At 45.4% G+C, this 22,344-nt stretch overlaps 1 protein-coding gene across 3 annotated transcripts in view; it reads left to right on the top strand.

Annotated features, from left to right (window-relative positions):
* The window catches only part of EMB140 (EMBRYO DEFECTIVE 140), a 151,117-nt gene extending 129,442 nt beyond the window's left edge, over positions 1-21,675 (top strand). Inside the window, exons 15-17 of one of the 3 annotated variants that reach the window (XR_015190240.1) lie at positions 20,572-20,728; positions 20,804-21,383; positions 21,523-21,675. Coding sequence is in view for 2 of the 3 variants with exons in the window: in XM_086529139.1 (XP_086385265.1) it covers positions 20,572-20,728; positions 20,804-21,108 (462 nt within the window). In the remaining variant the exon portion in view is untranslated. Of the gene's footprint in view, positions 1-20,571; positions 20,729-20,803; positions 21,399-21,522 lie in introns of those variants that run through there. The other 2 variants (XM_086529140.1, XM_086529139.1) reach the window with 2 other exon arrangements.
* The last annotated feature ends 669 nt before the right edge of the window (positions 21,676-22,344 follow it).

Raw genomic sequence — 22,344 nt, 5'->3', positions numbered from 1 at the left:
AGAAAATGCTTCCAATGCTTAAGAGAGTGAATGACAGACAAAAGTTCTTTATCATAAACTAAATAATTCTTTTCCGCACTATTGACTCAAGCTAAGGAAAGCTACATGACGACCATGCTGCTGAAGCACAACGCCTATGGCGACATTGCTTGCATCCGTCCATACCTCAAAGGGATCATCCCAAGAGGCAAGGATAAGACATGGTGCTTCTGTCACCGCAACCTTGAGAGCTGCGAAAGCCTCAATGGCTGCTTCGCGCAAATCTACACGCTGACGGCGAGTCTTTACCCCTTTCAAAACATCAGTCATGGGTGCAGCAATGCGTGCAAAATTCTCAATGTGCGAACTATATACTTGACATAAACCAAGAAAAGAACGTATATCATATGCAGATTTGGGCAAATCCAAATTACGAACCTGTTCCACCTTCGCGGGATCTAGCTTTACCCCTTTCAAAACATCAGTCATGGGTGCAACAATGCGTGCAAAATTCTCAATGTGCGAACTATATACTTGACATAAACCAAGAAAAGAACGTATATTATATGCAGATTTGGGCAAATCCAAATTACGAACCTGTTCCACCTTCGCGGGATCTAGCTTGACGCCTTCTGCAGAAATGATGTAACCCAGATAAGTGACTTCAGTAAGAAAAAATTCAGACTTCTTAGCTGCAATCTACAACTGACACTCATCCAAACGAGTTAGTACCCTTTCGACATCTCTTTCATGTTGTTCCCACGATGCAGAAAAAATGAGAATATCATCTAAAAAGATGAACACACATACACCGACCATATCACCGAAACGACCTACCATGAGACGATTAAATGTACCCACGGCAGCTGTCGATCTTAAAGGCATAACAATATACTCCCATTGCCCTCGCTCGGTGCAAAAAGCGGTCTTGAAAATGTTGCCTTTAAATACCCGTACCTAATGGTATCCACTTTTGAGATCGACCTTGCTGAAAACCTTTGCTCCATTGAGCCTATTGAGGATATACTCAATGCGAGGCATCGGAAACTTGTTCTCGACGGTCATCTTATTTAATACCTTGTAATCAACACGCAAACGAGACGAACCATTTTTCTTGCGAACAAACAAAAATAGGGGCAGCAGGACTTACGCTAGGGCGTATGAATCCTCTAGCCACCAACTCCGTGAGTTGTCGCTCTAACTCTTCCTCTTGCGTCTTGTTCAAAAGATAGGGAGCCTTATTCACAGGCTGTGCCCCCTCCATGAGCTCGATGCGATGGTCCTCCGACCGCTCGGGTGGGAGACGAGGTGGAAGATCATCCTGCAGAAAGAGATGTTTAAACTTCGTAAACAAATCTGAATACTTAGCTGGAGCCTGAATGCTCTGGGAAACTGGAGCAGCATAGATGAATGCCGCTTGTGCTCCTCGTTGTAATTCACGCTTTACCTGCACATGAGAGATGAGAGGCAAAGAATGCAAGCCCTCCTCAGCATGAATGATGAGAGGGGAGTCAGTTTTGGCATGTAAAGTGAGTGTGTTAGCCTCCCAATCAATGAGAGGGTTGAGTTCACGAAACCATCTTATGCCCAAAATCATATCACATCCTGAGAGAGGAGACACACGAAATTTCCTACTGAAAGAATCTTGTTGAACGGTAAACATCACATCAAGGCACTCCTTCGTGATGAGAGGAGATTTCTGACTAACCTCTAGGCGGGCTCTCTCAACAAGAGAGGGACTAATCACATCATGCATACTGCCTGAATCAAACAATATGATAAAACGCTGACTCTTTACATGACCATAACACTTCATGAGAGACTCATCAATGTGTGTGTCAGAGTCATGAGAAGATTCAGGGTGGTGTGTTATAGTGCTTGTGGTTGTGGGTGCCTTTTGTTCTTTAGGTGGGGCTGTCTTAGGACAAGCCTTCTTAATGTGACCCTTGATGTGACATTGAAAACATCTACCTTCTTTAGCATAAATCACTTGTTCTTCAGCCGTGATGTATCCTCCTACAATTCCTTGTGCATCTTTTTCATCTGGGTTAGCTTAGGTTTTGCAGGTGCTTTAGCTTTACCCTTAGATTCATTGTTAGAGTTCTTTTCCGAGGAATTAGAGGAAAAAGGGCTAGAAGAATTACCATTCTTACCGTTCTTACATAGTACGTGTTCTGAGAATTCTGCGGGGTTCCTTGAGAAGTCTTGTTTTCCTTAGGCTTTCCTTTGTTGTGCTTCATCTCGTGTGCGAGAGAAATCGCTACCGCCTTGTTGAGATTGATTGGATCAAGTACCTCGACATCATACTTGATATACTCGTCCAATCCGTAAAGAAATGCCTCCTTGCGCTCCGTATCCGATTTGCGTAATTGAGTGCCGAGCTGCAACACACGATTAGAGAAAGACATAACCGGCATACCATTTTACTTGAGAGCGCACCAATCGTCCTTCAATCGTGCGAGGTACTGAGGTGGCATAAACCGCGCCTTGAGCTTGTCTTGGAAATCAGCCCAACTGAAAAACAGGGGCGTGAGTTCGTCGGCTTCCTCTAGGTGCACGGCTAGCTGTGCCTCTTCCCATGCGTGGTACCAGTTGATGGCATCACCGGCAAGGTACATAGCTGCCGTCAATACCTTTCTCAAGGCGTGCGTCTTCCCAGTGGCGACTTATGGAGCGGAGATTATGGGTTCACATGATATGAGGAAGTTGAACCCATTAGAGACGCTTATAGCAACTGAAATGAGGTGGGTAGTCGGTAAGGCCGCGAAGTCCAGTTCTGTGGCAGCAACAACTCTTCACCGGGAGTTAGGGCTCCCCCCCGTACCAGCTTACTGTGCAGGACAGAGGGTACGAGCTTTTACCAAATACGCAGGTCTAAAGACTTGGATTGCAGATTTGGTTAACAATATGCCAGACTGGAACCAATTCAAGAAGTGGACTTGGTGTAAAAGGACAAAGTTTTGGGGGGAGAGGTATATCAACGGCGCTTCTGTTGAAACCGCAAGACAGGAGAGCTGGAAGCTTTGGGAACACTCACATCAATGTGTCTCCCTTGATCCTTATATCGAGAGGAAGTATGAGGACACGCGTGGATACCTCTTTAGGCAGAGCATTGGGAAGAACCCCGGTGGGATGGAGAAGAAAGTCTTGTTACTAGCAAGAGTGGATGGCTTAATGCTTAAGGATAAGATTGAACGGGCACAGTCGAGGACTTGCCCGTTGTGCGGAATGGAAGAAGGTTCAAGGTCACTCACGCACCTGTTGGTACAGTGCCCTGAACTGGACAATCTCAGAAGCTCAATACGACCCTGTTTGGAACATGCTAGACGGCTGTTAAACAATCCTAGCGGTGAAGATACCAAAGTGTTACTCTTGGGAGGGGAGATTGGCGGAAAGCGATTGCCAGGTTGGGTTGTCCCTCGTGGGGCCCATAATGGTCGTCGTGGACCGCAGCTGAGTGCCTATGCGGATAACATTGCAGCATTCCTCTGTGGGGCCGTACTGCGATACTACAATGCTCTGGCCCATGAGGGTGTTTGAAGCTCGTAGGGCTTGTAGTTATTGCGTACGGTGCGGTCTCGCCTAACATGGTCCTGGGGCTTTCCGAGCGGGCCTTGGTGACCATGGTTGGCCGGATCGGGATGCCTCCTTTGAGCCGACGCCCACTTTGGGTATGGCAGTCCTACCGAACATCCGCTGGACGGGGGCCTTTTTCTACCAGGCGAAAATCCTGGAGTACCTGGGCAGGATTGAACACGGTCTGTGAGTTACAAGGGTCTGTCCCTCTCTCTCAGCCTTGGTCCTTAAATGCATCACTGAATTCGTTTGGTGATTTCCCGACGTTACCCTCGGGTGGCGTGACTAACAAGGGAACATGGACTGACTAACATGGCATGAAAAGACTTTTTACTCCCCCGAGGGGGAAACCTGCTTCCATTCCCCGTTGACATGCCACGATACGGCATGGAGCGCTTTTCCCCTTGTCAGCAAGTCCGCAAGATAACTTGTCTTTGACTCGTTTCATAGTTACCAGGAACGCGAAACCGGAACGGGAACGGGGAACGGGAACGCGCAACAAAATGCCATTCCTTGTTACGGGTACTCACGTTTGAAACACGGAACGGGGATTCGGAACGGGAACTTGGAATGGGAACGGGGAACGGAGACTTGAAAACGGCCATTCCCTGTTACTATGACTCGTTTGCGTGCACGCGAAGCAAAGGCAGTTCCTTGCTGGCTTGCCGGCTCTAGCCCACAAAAGTAAAAAGTAAAAATACCTTTCTATTCCCTGTCTTCTTAGTTGCCGCAAAATAAGCATTTAATTGATGGAACCAAGAATGAATAACCGTAGCATCCATCTTACCATCATACTTACTGAAAGTCAACTTCTCTGTGACTGGGTTGTTGGAATTCGCATCGTGGCTTGCGCCACTTGAGAAACTCCCAGGATCTTTGTTTCGAACTTCGAGGCAAGTACTTGTCGAACCAATTCTTGAGTACGTAGTTCTCTTTGAACCTCACGCTCGGCCTCCCAGACTGCGCGTCGTGCTGCCGCTTCCTCCTTTCTTTGTTCTTTTCTTTTTTTTCGTTCGTCGCGTTCGTGTTCCAAGGCAGTGTGAGTCTCTTCTTGTTTGGTCATTATGTCCATCATCGACTTGACCATTGCCTCCATAGGATTTGGTACACTTTGTGGCGTAGATGGCGAAGGGGGAGGGTCGGAAAAATCTCTTGGTGGGGAAAATTCTTCGTCGCCTCTCTCATGCTCATCACCTGCATGCGAAGTATCCATGCCGCTTCGGGTGACGACTATGCACTATGATCGTTGGTTCTTAAGTTCAGGAGGAACTTGGGTTCTTGAGGGTCTTGAGGTTCTTGAGGTTCTTGAGGTGTTCTTTCACTTCCAAACCGTGTTTGAGAAGGATCTTCTCTTCCCCCGAGTTCTACTCCTTTCCGCGGGCACACCCCTTGGCCACCTTGCGCTCACACCAAGGTTGCTTTTTCCCACCTCACATCGATTGGCCGGCCGCTAAGTGCACGGTCCGCTCTCAATGAGTGAAAAGAGACACAAGGGGAGGCTGGACAAGCCCTTTTTTCTTGGGATTCCTGTCACTCTTCAAAAACACGATTAGGAATCGACATGCCCAAGCGAACTTGGGTTCGTGCGACCGCAACAACCAAAAGAAAAATCTTGTGATTCTTGTGGTTCTTTCCTTGAGTGATACAGAACACTACCAAAGCTCTGATACCAGTGTAAGGTGCAGCGGAATGAATGTTGTTCTTTCTCAAGATGAGTGTTCCATATTTTGCTCAAGGTTCCTTTTAGTTCTTATGGAAGGGAGAGCCTTCCGTTCTTAATGGAGAGTGCTATGATCACGAACAAAGTGAGTGGACATTGTGCGTGCAAGTGTATGAGACTGAGAGATAGAGAGAGAAGAGAGATATGACACCAGAGACGTTGTAAAACCCTCCTCCGAAAGCCCCACTCTCGTTTGGCGAGAGTGGTCTACGATTGATTGCACAAACTGGTACAATGATGATGCATGAAATTGATGCAGGTCTAGACTATGACGACGCGGATGGCGAGGCCGACAATAGGGCTGAAAACTGAATGTTTCTATCTGTTGTCCAAAAACGCTCAACGCTGAAATCTGTTGCAAAAGAAACGTTGAAATTCGGGCTGCTCTTATGTTGTGTGAAAAACGCTGATTTGCTTGCTAAAAATGCTGATGTCACTGCTGCGTTTTGGTGCTGAAAACGCTGCCCTTCTGCTGCGGGTTAGTGCTGAAAACGCCAAGGGGGACAGTCTTGCTGGCGATGGTGAAAAACGCTAAGTGCAAGGGGGGGGATGTGGTCTGTATCTGCTGAAAAACGCCAAGGGGGGAAAGCTGATGGTGATAATGAAAAACGCTAGGGTACGTGTGTGAGGGAAATCGCCCAAGGCTGCTGGGGGAGTCTTGCTAAGAAAGAGGGAACCTGTCGCCGAAGCCTGCTGTTCTCCTTGCTCATCTGCTGTTTAGAGCTAACCTTGGTTTGCTTATATATTTTCTTACCCAATTTGTCCTACCTACTTTCCAACAAAAGTCACTTACATTAATAAGTGAAAAATGTCAAAAATAGATAAAATAGGCTAAATGCACTGGAAAACTCCCCTGAAGGATTCTGATGGAAATGCTTATGATCATGATGTGTGCAACCAAAGGATATGCATCTATACTAAGTGACTGGGCATGCACGGTCTATGAATAGACTCACAAAAGTGCCAGATCACTTCTAATCTAGAGTGACTGGACTGACGGAACCCTGTTATGATGTAGCTTGTTGTCCACGGACACATAGGGTTGGATGTGTCACGTGACATCAGCTCAATGGTATGATCCTCAGGACGAGCTGGTCACAACTCGCTTTGCAGGCCCTTTGAAAAGCAATCGGCATGAGTGTGGAGAAAATCTTGGCGTTCTTTGTTCAGGTCAAACATATTCTACCTTCATTCATCGTTCAGTTCTCTCCCAAAAAAAGGCGAGTAAAGAAATTGAAGTTCATCAAGTACAATCTCTGAGCCCTTCATTTGTCAAAATCGCTTTCTCGGCCCAGTAGTCAACCACGGCGTTGTTCTTGTGGCACCAAGGGATTTCGAGTAGGATGTCACAATCTCCCACGGAAATTACGTAGAAATCCTCGTGCCCTAAACCACCTTGTCATTGCAATCGAAGTTTTGCCAATGATCGGTGTAATGGCAACTGTGACCAGCGTGTGACTACTATCTATCCTTTTTGTTGATTTCTTTCTTATTATCTATTTACTTTCACTTTTTGGAAACACCCCTCGGGAAATCTAACTACCCTGCATTGCATAGCTAGTGTGGAACTGTCCAGAGGGAGTCCAGGCCTGAGGGCAAGAGAGCACTATGGTTGGACAAAGACTATGGTTAGCCAAAGTGGGGTCATTGACTAGCCAAAGTGGAATCCTTTGCTACAGAGGCTACATTTCAGTTTTGGGTGTGGCTGCAGTGTACAAAGGGGGTCAGATGACCTAGAAAGATACAATGGCAGCATCTCCTAAAATTTAGGAAAGTGCTATTTTGGGACTTGAAAATGTGTTTGCGTCGTTACCTCCGGAATGACAAGGAGAACATTTTCTTACTCTGCTGTGAAGTCAAGTGGGCAACCGGTTGGGAGATTTTTAGGCGGCAACCCCGAAACGGGAAAATGCTTGTAAATGCGCCAAGTGGCACATTCTGGTGCACTTTCCTCATGCAAGAGAAGGTGGTGCTGAATTTGAAGGGGAAAGAGGCTCATTTGCAGATTTTTGTCACAGGTTAAGAGCTATGTAGTGCTTCCTTTCCCTCCTATGTACAGTGCGGTGCCAAGAGTGATGCCCTGTACCCTACGCACTGCCCTCTCTCTCCCCCATGGCAGTATGTTATGCCCCTCTAGTGGGCTTTTCATTTGACCAATGTACAGTTGTGTGGGTTCATGCGCGATTGCCGAGGCAAGAGCCTCTTGCACAGGTAGTGGACTAGCTAGCGGCTAATCCCCCGCAGGTACAGGTGAATTCAGAGAGGTTTCACGCCAGAAATCTTGTCCGATTCAAAGGGCAAGTAGTCCTATAGGTGCGGGAGCTCGAGGACTTGTTACGGATGCGGTTGGCATGCGAAACGTAGCCTGAAACAGTAAATTACAGCCTGCTGTGTATTTTTGCAGGTTTAGGGTTTTGGCCCTAAACGGTCCCTAATACCCCCAGGAGGTTCGGGGACGCGAGGGGACCGCTGTAGAGGTTATCTGGCGCATTTTCAGGGCTGAAAACAGAGAATCAGCGTGCTGCAGGTTCTCGCCAGGTTTTGCAAAGTTCCCGTATGCGTCGGGAAAGTCATTCAATGCGTGGGAATACTGATTGTGAAGGGTCCTAGTACAGTTATGTTGCCGAAATCGGTCCGGAATAGTTGAAATTCAGCCAAGTTTGTGCGGGGCAGCTTGTAGGGAACCACATCGTTTATTCCCTCTTTTAAACAATAAAGAAATACCGAAAGGGGCGCCTAAGTTAGGGGCCAATCTGGTGTCGGTCTACTCATACAGGTGCAATCTAGTAGCCTGTATCCCTCTCCCCTTTGTTGTGTCTTGAAAAAAAAAAGGTAAGGTGGGCGACAAATTAAATGGGTGAAAGCAAATAAGGTTTAAGTCTAAAGTCTACCGCCCTTTTTGAAAGTACAGGCCGGTTTCATGGTTTCATGGATGGGATTAAATCACTTTTTCCCATAGAAGTGAGCCTTGGTCAGTTTGGGTTTGAAGACACAAGGGATCATAGACCAGACACAGGGAATTGCAATTATGGTTGACCAGATGATGTGACTGAAGAGGTTTCCTCTTCACAGGGTCAACAGACACATGAAGTGGGTGAGTCTTCAAGACCACCACAGACGGATGATGATATATTGAGGACCCAGTTGGCTACTGCTGTGGCTATGTTCACACAAGTAATGCAGAACCCGAGGTTTTTATCCTTTTTGCAACCTCCTCTTCCGTCTCAGCAAGTTGGGTCATTGGATCATATTCAAAAGCCTCTTAAGGCTGAAGCACAGGTGATTCATACTGCGGAGTCAATGGAAACACCTGTACACTTGACGGAGAACATGCAGTCTCCACAATCTGTGCCTAAGGTGCAAGAACAGGTGGCTGAGATGCCAGTTTTTTAAGATGTACCAGTTCAGCCAGCCACTTTTCAGCAGCCTATAGCTGGTTCTAATGGGTAGGGAAGCAACCTACAGGCTATGCAACAAGTCTTCCCACCACCTTCAGTACACCCTGGCTATTTTGGAGGTGGATCGGTATTCCAGAGCATGGCTGGTCATGCACCTGGAAATCAGTTTTACATGCTAGGAACAGTGTTCGGGGGTGCTCAAACGATGATGCCTAACCCCATGTAAGGTGTCACGGGCATGCTACCAAGGTTTCAAAGCACTCAGGGCCAATTTGGGATGCCACCGGCAAATTTTGGTATGGTTGGAATTACAAATCAGCAGCCAAATATAGCATTTCCAGGTCAACTTAATTGCGGCCAGGGAACACAAATGAACCTTAACAGTGTTCCCATGTTTCAATCACGTCCATATGACAATTTGACGCCGCTGGAGAGGCCAACTTCGTACAAAAAAGGTGGCAAAGGTGTGACTTTCTCGACCTTTACAGGGTTTGATGATAGGAAGAAGGCTCTCTCATTCCTCCAGCAGTTTGACAAGGCCTATGCAGGGAGAAACTTTACAGAGGCTTCAAAGGTCCGCAATGCAGCCACTTTCTTGACAGAGAATGCGGGACAATGGTGGACAACTTTGTTGCTGCAAGGGCAAGCTCCGTCCACATGGATTTACTTCAAGCAGATTTTTGCAGCAGCATGGTTATCTGATGACTTTGAAGCAGATGTCATGACAGAATGGCACCAGCTTAATGCTGCCACTTGCAGAAATCTGGACGACTATAATCGGAAGTTTTGGAAAGCTCTACATCGAGTAACTTCCTATAGGTTTGTGCCATTGACAGAACGATTGAAAAATACTGTTGTGGCCTACCCAAATTGAGAAAGTACTGCACGAAGACCAAAGTCACTACTTTGACGCAGCTCATCGAGGTAGCAAACACTGGCAATGGTTTGCTCAAGGGAGAAGATTGTGAATTCAATACTGGCGTCAAGGAAGGATCAACCAAGAAAAATTCAGCAAAGAAGCACGTTCCCAATGAGGTACCTAAAGGGACTCAGGAGCCAGCCAACGCAGGGAAAGGCAAAGCTATCGCTGAATCAGAAAAGAGACCAGCAAAGAAATGGAAAAGACGTTTTCCTCGCAAGTCGGAAGAGCAAAAGAAGGTCCTGAGGTCAGAAAACAAATGCTTCATCTGTGAGCAGCCTGGCGCTTACAATTGTCCTACAAAGAAAAGGCCAGCTGATTCTGAAGACAAGGAGGGCAGGAAAGGAAAGAAGCCCATGGCTGGTCTAGTGCCAGATATGGTGGGCGACAAGCCAAATTCAGATGCAAGCGAGCTTTGCAGAGCATGGGGAAAGGTCAGGGATCAAACAGTGCTTATCTTCTTTGATCTAGGTACCAAAGCCAACTTCATTTCCCCAGAATTGGCTTCAAAGTTGGGAATGAGACTTGAAGAGATGGGGTATACAGCAGAGGCAGGTTTGGCATGTCCTGGCCATACAGAGGCTGTGACACCCATCATTGGAAAGTTGCGCCTACATATCCAGTCCTATGTAGATGCTGAAGAATTTTACATCATGCTACTGGACGGTTGTTAGGTATTCCTTGGTTATTTCGTGTACAGGGAATCATGGATGCCTACAACAAAAAGATCACTGTACAGAGCAGGGGAAAGACTCACATTTTGGATGTAAAGCTTAAAGGGGAGTCTATTCCCACTGTATCAGCTTCTGCTACTACTTCTGTAATGAAAAAGCATCTTTCTGCGTACTTGGTTTTTGCACGTGAAGTGTCAGATTGTGATGAATCAAATTTATATGTGCTAGATAAAGAAAGGTCAATGTTTTTACAACAGTATAGTGACTGTTTTTCCGATTCATTACCGTCTCAATTACCACTAGAGAGACGCGAGGACCATGCGATAGATTTGGTGCCAAGCAGTAGCCCACCAAATAAGCCTCCGTACAGGGTTAGTGCGGCTCAGCAGAAAGAGATAATGGGTCAAGTACATGAGCTGTTAGAAAAGGGGCTGATTCAGCCCAGTTCATCCCCATTCTGTTCTCCAATGTTGTTGGTGCAGAAAAAGGATGGCTCATGGCATATGTGCATCGACTACCGTGCACTGAACAAGAATACCATCAAGAATAGGTTCCCTATACCTAGAATTGATGATATTCTGGACAAATTAGAAGGAGTAGCTATGTTTAGCAAGATAGATCTAAAGAGTGGGTACCATCAGATCAGAGGATGTGCACAAGATTGCTTTTAGAACAACGTTTGGCCTTTACGAATTTTTAGTGATGCCCTTTGGTCTCACAAATGCTCCTGCTACGTTCAATCGGATGATGGACAGAATTTTCCGTCCACACCAGCAGTTTGTTGGTACATTCTTTGATGACATGATAGTCTACTCAAAGAATGAAGAGGAGCATAGGCATCACTTGGCCATTGTGTTCAAAGAGCTACGCAGTCATAGGTTGCTCATCAATGCAAAGAAAAGTGAGTTTTTTCTGGAAGAGATTCACTTTCTGGGACACATTGTCTCAAAGGATGGTGTCAGAATGGATCGTGCAAAAGTTGAAGCGATCAAGTCATGGCCAGATTTAAAGACGGTGCACGATGTCCTTAGTTTCTTGGGACTATGCTCCTTTTACAGAAGGTTTATCCGCAATTTCGCTGAGATTGCTTCACCTTTACATGCTCTTTAAAAGAAGGCGACTAGTCACCTTTAGATGGACACAGAAAGAGATTTCAGCTTTTAATCTCTTAAAGGAAAAGATGACTTCAGATCCAGTCATTGTGTTGCCAGATCTTAGGAAGTCATTTGTGGTCCAGTGTGACGCCTGTGGTAGTAGCATTGGTGCAGTGCTAATGCAAGATGGCAGGGTAGTAGCCTATGAGAGCAGAATTTTGCAAGGGCCAGAGATGACCATGCAGGTTTATGAGAAAGAGTTACTGGCTGTGATTCATGCGCTCTTAAGTTGGAAACACTACCTGCTAGGTGCAGACTTTGTTGTCCAAACGGACCATCGGACCTTGCAATACTTCTTGACACAGGCAAAGTTATCTGAAAAGCATATGCGATGGGCAAATATCTTGTCCATGTTCCACTTTCAGATTGTGCATGTGGAAGGCAAGAAGAACGTTGTGGCTGATGGCTTGTCAAGGAAGCCACAAATTTCAGCTGTGTCAATTCCTTATTATCATGCACTTGATGATATGAGGGAACAGTATGAAAATCATGAAGATTTTGCAAGGGTCTTCAAGCAGCTAATGGATGGACAACGTCATGAACACTATCTTCTTAAAGACGAGTTCATGATGATGCATGGCAGATTGTGTGTCACAAAGCCATTGCGACGCAAAGTTATGAAAGAGAGTCATGTCCCACCGTATGCAGGGCATCGTGGTATGGATGCTACAGTTAAAGCGGTTGAGACATTCTTCTATTGGCCTACATTGAGAAGGGATGTGGATGCCTTTGTGCGAGAATGCCTAATTTGCCAGAAGGTCAAGTTTGACAGGCAAAAGGCACCAGGGTTATTGCAACCACTACCTATTCCAGATAAACCATGGGAAAGTATTGCTATGGATTTTATCTTTGATCTTCCGAGAACGCAGACAGGAAACGATGGTATTTGGACCATCATTTGCAGATTTAGCAAGCAGGCTCATTTTATTCCTGTCAGGAAGAAGATAAAGCCAGATCAGATGGCACGCTTGTTTATGAGCAATATTTTCAAGTATCATGGCATGCCACAGTCGATTGTTAGCGACTGTGATCCACGCATGACAAGCTTGTTTTGGAGAGGCTTGTTTGAGAATATGGGCACAACGCTCAAATTCTCTTCGTCATTTCATCCTCAAACAGATGGGCAGTCAGAAGAGGCAAATTCTACTGTCCTAGATCTGCTGAAGTGCTATGTGTCAGAGCATAAAGGAAAGTGGGAGCAGTATTTGCCATTGGTAGAGTATGCATACAATAATACAGTGCATTCATCAACTGGCAAGGCACCTTTTGAGATAGTTGAAGGTGGCAAGAAAGTTCCTCCCATACTGCATACAAAGGACAAGATATTTGAAGCAAATAAGTATGTTCAGGACATGGATGAAATGTACAAGAAGGTCAAAGTGGCCTTGGAAAAGACTCAGGCAAAGCAAAAGAAAGCAGTTGATCGTCACCGTCGTGAAGTGGTATTTTCACTTGGTGATTGGGTGCTTCTACGCTTTGAAAAGGCAAGGTTCAAGAAGATGAAGGGCAAGGAAAGACTGTTTTCAAAGCTCAGCATGCTTTACTATGGGCCTTTTCAAGTGTGCGACATAATCAGTGATGTTGCATATAGGCTGAAATTGCCTTACAGTTGGAAGATTCACAATGCGTTTCATGTGAGTCTTCTCAGACCCTATGTGGGTGATGTGCTAGAAGATATGACAGTTGAAGATAAGCCGGAAGTCGAGGAACTTGACGAGATCTTGGTCCCCGAACAGATTCTGGCACATAAGGAAAGAAAAGTGAAAGGCAAGGTCGCTAGGCGTTACTTGGTAAAGTTCAGAAACTATCCACCAATGGATGCTAAGTGGATGGAAGAAGGTGAACTTGCAGAGTCACCAACTGTGTTATCACTTTACCTTGAAGCCTTCGATCTGCAACCTACCTTGACCCCTTGAGTTTCAAAGCTACATGGATTGTCAGTGTGACAATGGCTTCTGAAACAAATGATATACATGGTATTTAAAGTGAGCTCAAATCAAATACATGTTACATGAATGTTAGAGTTGTACAGATTGTCAGTTTGGCAATTGCTCTTATGGAATGTCCAAAATTTTGGTTAGTTCTATAGAAGTGAGTATTTCTTGTCAGTTTGTCAAGGATACAATAATTGCTTCTATTAAAGAGTACATGTGTAACTGCATTCTTAAACTGTCGGTTTGGGTATGCTCGAAAGTGTTACTGGGCCCAACGTGTACTACAAGACAGTGGCAAAATGTGTGGCTATCATTTTGTCCTTGGAAAGTTAGTGACTCAAAGCAATGGCAGAGTGCGAAGCTACCACTATGTCATTGGGAGAGGGTTCACACGCAGGCAATACATGTGCCGACCAGGTGTTGAATACACTAGGGTTGACAATGAGCATGTATGTGTCGTACATGTGTCGACAGGTGTTGAATACATCAGTGTTGATTGTGAGCATGTACGACATAGATTCAAACGAGGGCGTTTGAGATTTCAAGAGGGGGGTATGTCACCAACGTGTGACTACTATCTATCCTTTTTCTTGATTTCTTTCTTATTATCTATTTACTTTCACTTTTTGGAAACACCCCTCGGGAAATCTAACTACCTTGCATTGCATAGCTAGTGTGGAACTGTCCAGAGGGAGTCCAGGCCTGAGGGCAAGAGAGCACTAAGGTTGGACAAAGACTATGGTTAGCCAAAGTGGGGTCATTGACTAGCCAAAGTGGAATCCTTTGCTAAAGAGGCTACATTTCAGTTTTGGGTGTGGCTGCAGTGTACAAAGGGGGTCAGATGACCTAGAAAGATACAATGGCAGCATCTCCTAAAATTTAGGGAACTGCTATTTTGGGACCTGAAAATGTGTTTGCCTCATTACCTCCGGAATGACAAGGAGAACATTTTCTTACTCTGCTGTGAAGTCAAGTGGGCAACCGGTTGGGAGATTTTTAGGCGGCAACCCCGAAACGGGAAAATGTTTGTAAATGCGCCAAGTGGCACATTCTGGCGCACTTTCCTCATGCAAGAGAGGTGGCGCTGAATTTGAAGGGGAAAGAGGCTCATTTGCAGATTTTTGTCATAGGTAAAGAGCTATGGAGTGCTTCCTTTCCCTCCTATGTACACTGCGGTGCCAGGAGTGATGCCTTGCACGCTACGCACTGCCCTCTCTCTCCCCTATGGCAGTATGTTATGCCCCTCTAGTGGGCTTTTCATTTGACCAATGTACAGTTGTGTGGGTTCATGCGCGATTGCCGAGGCAAGAGCCTCTTGCACAGGTACTGGAGTAGCTAGCGGCTAATCCCCTGCAGGTACAGGTGAATTCAGAGAGGTTTCACGCCAGAAATCTCGTCCGATTCAAAGGGCAAGTAGCCCTATAGGTGCGGGAGCTCGAGGACTTGCTACGGATGCGACTGGCACGCGAAACGGAGCCCGAAACAGTAAATTACAGCCTGCTGTGTGTTTTTGCAGGTTTAGGGTTTTGGCCCTAAACGGTCCCTAATACCCCCAGGAGGTTCGGGGACGCGAGGGGACCGTTGTACAGGTGATCTGGCGCATTTTCGGGGCCGAAAACAGAGAATTCAGCGTGCTGCAGATTCTCGCCAGGTTTTGCAAAGTGCCCGTATGCATCGGGAAAGTCATTCAATGCGTGGGAATACTGACTGTGAAGGGTCCTAGTACAGGTATGCTGCCGAAATCGGGCCGGAACAGTTGAAATTCAGCCAAGTTTGTGTGGGGCAGCTTGTAGGGAACCACAGCGTTTATTCCCTCTTTTAAACAATAAAGAAATACCGAAAGGGGCGCCTAAGTTAGGGGCCAATCTGGTGTCGGTCTACTCATACAGGTGCAATCTAGCAGCCTGTATCTCTCTCCCCTTTGTTGTGTCTTGAAAAAATACAGGTAAAGTGGGCTACAAATTAAATGGGTGAAAGCAAATAAGGTTTAAGTCTAAAGTCTACCGCCCTTTTTGAAAGTACAAGCCGGTTTCAACATCCCGTCCGGTTGCCACTCGAACTACCTTCGCTAGAGGCCTCAGCCTGTCGGGCATAATTCCAAATCGAGTCGCCAATCCAAGTGAAAAGAAGTTGGCCTTGGCTCCTTCGTCAAAGAAGAAGAGGGTTGCCTGATCCTTAACTTTGCCCTAAAAGCGGCAAAGTTTGTACTCTCATTCCTTTGATTCGGTTTGGGCCCCACGCAATGCGGTACCAGTTCTGCTTTTTTTTTTTAACCTGCCTTTTCTGCCACGGCCCTCAGCACTTTGGAACTTTCTGGCCTTTCTTCAGCCTATTCATTTGGTGCCTGGTTAGGGCACTTCGTGGAGATATGCCCAGTTTCCCTGCATTCAAAACACTTTCCCTCTCTGATATAGCTCATCCTCTCTCGATGAGTGAGCTGGGGTCGTGCATTCTTTTCTTTCTTTTCTGGGTCGCTCTTCTTCTTTCTACTTTCATTTTCCGAAGTCTGTTCAGTTCTCTGCGTCATGATCTCATTTGTGGGGTAAGTCAAATTGCCTGAGTGAATGGCAAAACCCCATTTCGCATGACTCATCAGCTCCTGAATGGAAGCTGACTTTTGTTCTAAGCAATGATCTCGGATCTCTGTAGGAAGACCCAAGGTAAACCGCTCAATCTGTTCTTTGAACGAGATCTTCTTAAATGAAGAGGCAGGTAGAAAAGAGCTCCAGAATCTCTCGCAATAAGCGTCCACTATATCCTTCTTGGTCATCCGAAGATGGTGCCAAGCAGTTCGTATGTCGTTTTCATACTCTCGAATCAGCCAAGAAGAAATACAAAGCCTTTTAATTTTAGTCATTTAACTGGCCCTTAGAGTAAGAGGTAGCCCTCCGAATCTTGGAGTGCTCTGAGTAATGCCCTCCTAAGAAAGCTATGTCAAACTGTTGTATAAAAGACAAAGCCTTCGAAGCATCTGTATAACCAGAAAACGTGTCAAGTTACATCAATTGTCCACCTTCCTTAAACTCTCGGACTTTCTTGCTTTTATCTTCCAGAAAGTCATATTGGTTGGGTTTATAAAAATTCTTCTTCTTTGCGTAAAAGTTGTTGTCATCAGAGTCCGAACTATCTGAAGACGAGTCCTCTGTAGAACTCTCAACCACCGGGCGAGATTTAGGCTTCTTTGCCTTTTTCTTACCCTTTCCGAAGCTTTGCTTTTTGCTCCGCTTTTTCTTCTCGCTCGAGTCAGATGAACTAGAAGAACTCGAAGAAGAAGAAGAAGAAGAAGAAGAAGAAGAAGAAGTGGGTACTCCTTCAAATCAAACACACTTCTTTTGCTTTCTTGTTGATTCAAATGTTGACTGACGACCCAAATAACTCGAGAAGTCAACGCCTTTCTTCTGTTTTTTGTCATGCTTTTTAGCTTTGTTCTGCGCGTCAAAAAGCTGAGCAATTCGTGCATCAACCACCTCTTCTAATTCTTGCTCTGTGTACATCCTGGGAGTAGGAGGTTTCTTGAGAGCCGGTTTGAGGGGTGGTTTTGTGGTTTGCCGCCACTGTGAGTGCACCTCGTTGAAGGAGGTTTGGCTCATAAATTTTGCAAATTTCGAGTCCTTCGCAAAATTTAGCATCATCTTTGTTGCATCACCGATCAATCGTCGACGCTCCATCTCTTCGATCTCCGCCTGTGCAGGCCGTACTCCTCGCGTAAATCTTCGTTGTGATCTCTTCCTGCATCTCTGGATGTAGAGGAAGTCGATTGATCTTTGTCCGAAGCCATAAGTGCCACGTAAAAAGGATAGGATTTCCCGTAGAAGAGAAATCGGCCGTGCTCTGATACCACTTTAACAATCTTAGACACTCCAAGTCGAGAATCTACCGCAACACCATAATAAATCACTTCAAACAGTTCACAGTTCACAATTGATTTGACACTGGCCTGGCAGGGTTCCGTGCCTAGAGATATTGGCCCCAAAGACTAGCGCCCCTTTCGGCATTTCTTTTTGTATTAATCTGCAACTTCAAAGTACAATTGAATAGTCGGGATCCACTCTCAGACTCTGCGTCCAGATGCTATGAGAAGTGAGAGCCCAAACTACTAATTTAAAGGGTTTACAAGGGATGCTAAAAGCAGAGCCCAATAGCTTCAAAATCAAAAGCCCTCAAAAAGCAAGGCTCCTTCTCTCTCAAACTTGCTTGTAAAATTAAAGCAAATAAAAGATTCTCTCTCTTTCTCTTGTCAATTTGCGTAGCAAAAAGCAAGTCCAAAAGCTGCACCGGGCTACCATGTTTTACGGGATGCCACATCAGCAGTACGGCGGCCTGTCCGTACGGCAGTGCCACGTCAGCAGCTTTAGCAGGGGAAATTCCTGCATTGTGTGTGTGTATGTATTGGTTAGCCACGTCACCAGTTTGTGACATCCATATTCTAGCACAAAGGCTTATGATTGTCTTGGAAAACTTTTGCTTGTAGTGGGCTGCTTATGCATGGCTAACAAAGGTTATGCTTGTGAAAAATCTAAACAATGAGAAGCCATGCATCGTGTACAATGAAGAGTCCCTTGAAGTGGTAGTAAGATTCAACTAGGTTGGCCCTAATTGCACTACACGACGCTTGGAAGGCGGGAAGAGAGATTATTATGCATTTGAGAACAGAGATTAAATGTTGGGTTCTTCAAAAATACCCCTTTGACAACTTGGTGACACCGGTACTCCTTCATGGAGCTGAAGTATGGGTGGCAGCATCTCTAAGTCTACTTGGAAAGAGTTTAAGAATGTCCAACAGTGCTCTAACACCATACATGCTTACTTCTTGAGTCCGGATCACTCTCCATTGAGGTTAGGGGTAGGGAGAGAGTCGTGGAGTACATGGTTAAGATGCGTCAAAACCCTTCACATTAACTTCCAAGAATTGCATGGGAAGCAAGAACAATTTTCAAAAGACACACAAATGCCATAGGTCATGTATGACCTTCGAGGACAATAATGAGACCTGTCTATCTCCTTCTCTAGCAATCCCTCTTGATCCTCTACTAGTCTTCCCACAAGCTTCTTTCTAAGTCATTGATTTCACATGTATACTTAAGATTGGGTGCAAGGTCCTATGCTCATGAGTTTTTGAATATAGAACAATGTCCCGTACTTTAAAAGTTTCCTCAAAAGCACCTACAACCAGTTGATATGATTTATTTCAATTCCATGCTGCAAACTCTAGCATGGTCCCATAGGTCATGTGTTGTCATGCACTTTTTCTGTGGTGGTCGCTCTACTATCTCCCTACACAGTCCATTTTCTAGCGGTGGGAATAAGCGGCATGCATCCTTTCCAATGTGCTACTCAAGCATAGTGAGATCTTCCTCCAAGTATATTTGAAGGCACACGTCGATGCAAGAGAAATTCTATCTTTGTCTCCAAATCAGCAAACTTCACTATGAGTGGTCTCTCCTTTGATGCATCCTTCCCAGAATATAAGAGAGGATCTCTCTCTCTCTCTCTCTCTCTCTCTCTCTCTCTCTCTCTCTCTCTCTCTCACAAAGGCTATGCAGCGATAGTTGGATGCATTACACAGTTTTGCAGAGGATAGTGAATTGTCTGTAAACCTTGGTAAAACCAAGGTTATGGTGTTTAACACCACACCACAATGGATCAGGAGATCAGCACCGATTTTCACATATGGTCAGGAAATTGTAGAGTATAGAGATGCATACATTTACCTTGGGGTTGTCTTCACTGGGCCGAGGTTTTCTTTGGGGAGAGCAGCTGAGACTAGACTTACTAGAGCTTATGCGGCCTTGGGAGGCTTGGAGAGGATGTGTTCGCAGGTTCAGTTCCAGGAACCTCGGACAAAGTTATGGCTCTTTGATACTTTAGTAGCCTCAGCTATGTTGTATGGGGTGCAGATATGGGGACCTTCTGTAGGCCAGGATGGTTGGAGACGTATCTATGATCTCTCGACTGATCAGAGCCAAGGCCTCCTTACCCCACGCTATCATTCGAACAAAGCTTACCATATCAATCTCCTTTGTGCACAGCTTGTGCGATACTACTATAGACAGAGTTAGACCGGCCCTTGAGTCTTCCAGACAGTTAGCTCTTATGGTGGACACTTCATGCTGGTATGCACAGATGGCATCATGGTTTTAGACGCATGGCTTCACCATGGACAGGCTGTTCAGGCACCCTCGATGTCTCTTACACGGGTGGAGATCCAGCTGGATACCAGGAGGACATGCATAGAGCCACCACAGGAGTTGAGCACGAAGATGGCTTTCTATAGGGAGCATCTTCTCCACCTCACAGGAGATGGGTTTGTGATTCGACCCAGCTACATGGACACATATATGTCTCATGGTTTGCGGTGTGCCATTGGTCAGATACGCACATCCTCACATCAGGTGGAGATTGAGACTAGTAGATTTAGAGGGATACCAACAGACAACAAGATATGCCGCTTATGCTAGCTAGAGCCAAAGACAGAGCTATATTACATATGTCATTGCACAGGTACTATGAGATACGGGGCCATTTCCACTGCTTATTCAAAGAGGGTTTTGGTTCTTTCTCTAGGGTCATGAGTTATGAGGATCAGAGATGTCTTGGGCTATATCTATTTGAGTTACACAGATAATAGAGACACTTTACTGGGGAGAGCTAGAGAGAGACAGTCCCAGAGAAAGATTACAGATTTCTTTTCACTAGGTATGGGACAGCCAAAGGAGCAGCCATCAGTGCAGAGCTTGGCCCACACTCATTCAACCACTAGTGACTACCGGCACTCTCACCGACCGAGCACTGGAGCTACAGAGATCCAGAAGGCCATGATTGAGGAGAGGGACTACACAGCATCGACGGAGACTCAAGCCATACTCTCTCGACATCCGAAGTGCAGATGAGGATGGATTCTAGTAGTAGTATCTTTGTTCTAGTTCTTTTGTACCCAGACATGGTATCAGATTCACTATTTTGTAACAGATTGGTCTCATAGGTCATTTTGGCCTTTTGAAGACGTTAATATAACATTTCATCTCTCTCTCTCTCTCTCTGAGCTTCCCCTTTTCAAGGTGTCACACTGGATAGAGCCGTGCTTATAATGAGCCATGTTTGTTGAATTCATAGTAATTATGGGGTTCGTTTGGAGTTTTTGTCCTCTACACTGTAGAGGTTGTCTTATGAACTTTTTCTACTGCCAACTGCTAATCTGCTAGACTATCTTTATGCAGAGGTTTGCATATGTAGATTTTGAGAACGAGGAGGGATTGACTGCGGCATTGAAATTGGACAATCAAAAGCTGAAAGGATCAAAAATAAAAGTTTTGCGTTCTGATCCGGCATGGGGGGGGAAGAAGGGTGCATCAAGGCAGCAAGGTCAGGCTAAGGGTATGGTCCTTTTTTAGTATGTAAATTTGCACCTTTTGCAGTTTTGAGAACCTTTTATTGCTTGTGGTTATGCAGGGCTTCATGCCTCTGGTAATGATGAGAGAAACGATCGAAGCATGGAGAAGGACATCGGGGAAGGTCCCACAGAGAAGCGACAAAGTAATTTCGGTGGAGGACGGGGACGGGGTGGAAGATCTAGTGGAGCGCTAGTCTCACATCGCCGTGGTGGACATGTACAGTTAACTGGAAAAAATACTTTTGCTGCTCCCCGATCAATAGCAAGGCCGTTAGGATTCAGCCAAAAGGGGCAGGTGGAAGGCATGAAACCAGATGAGCCCAAATCAAATGAGGATTTCAGGAAAATGCTTTCAAAAGAATGAGGAACTGATAGAACTGCGGCTTTGAGGATGCTAGGACAACGCTCTTATAACATGAAAGTGCCTAAGCTCAGTACACTTTCAGCAACGACACAATTACATGAATGGTCAAGGCTATGGTTAAAGGGGTTTTGCTAAGGGCATAAAGCTTGTGAATTTTGTAGATCATCGATGGGCGCTGCATGTATCAAGCAGTTGAGTTCTGACTCGAAATAATTCAAAGCCAGCTGGAACTATTGTAAAAGATACCCATTCTTTTTCCATCATATTAATGCCAGGTAGTCTTTATGTTATCCTGATGCATTTTTGGTAGCTGCAAGGCTATACAGTTTTCTTGTTCCTTATTTTTAGTAACAAAACTGAAGCGCTCTCTCTCTCTCTCTCTCTCTCTCTCTCTCTCTCTCTCTCTCATAACAGGTCTTGAGTTCAACTCCTCGTCGGCTAGATCTTTAAGGTCTCTTGGGGTAGTTTCCTACGACGTTAAAACTCTCTTCTTCTTCTTCTCTCTGCCGGACTTGAGAAAATGGTTTTGTTGAGCCGGCTTTGGATCCTCTGCACCCCTTTATGAGAAAGTGGCAACCATATTTGAGAAGGAAAACTGTAAATGAAGTAAAACTTTTCAACAAAAAATGTCGAAATTTGAGCTAGCCTCAGATCTTTTTATGATTGGAACAGGTTTGGATAAAGGGAACCTACAAGCTTGGTCTCACCGTGCGTGCGTGCGTGTGTGTGTGTGTGTGTGTGTGTGAGAGAGAGAGAGAGAGAGAGAGAGAGGGAGGGAGGGAGGGAGTTGTGTACATACATACACATATATGTAGGCTTCAATAGATTCATTTTCTCCATGATCATTGAAGATGGTGAAGTGTCTTTCTATAATGATTTTGTGAATGTCCTTGACCTTGTAGATCCCAAAATGTGGCAAATTGTGATGAATGTGTTGGGAAACACAGCAATAAGGCTATGCATGCACTTGATTTAGATAATTGTAGATTTTCCTCCGTATGATTTTTCTAAAATGCCAAATAACATTCCTACGGAGCCGTACTTTATGTTTGCCACGTTGGGCTTCCTTATGCAGTGTCTCGACAAGCCTTGCCATCATTATCATGGGATATTTGCATGATGACCAAAATTCGCATAGGTGCTTCATTCACATCCTCACAATGGCAGGTTGCACATGAGAGGTATGCGGAACATAGAGTATCAAAGTAACATGTATGAGATCTTGATTGAATATGC

Source organism: Adiantum capillus-veneris, chromosome 14, assembly GCF_014529385.1.
Source record: "Adiantum capillus-veneris isolate H3 chromosome 14, ASM1452938v2, whole genome shotgun sequence".
NCBI classification, from domain to species: Eukaryota; Viridiplantae; Streptophyta; class Polypodiopsida; order Polypodiales; family Pteridaceae; genus Adiantum; species Adiantum capillus-veneris.
The sequence above is the reverse complement of the archived record's forward strand: the minus strand, read 5'-3'. Positions and strand labels throughout refer to the sequence as shown.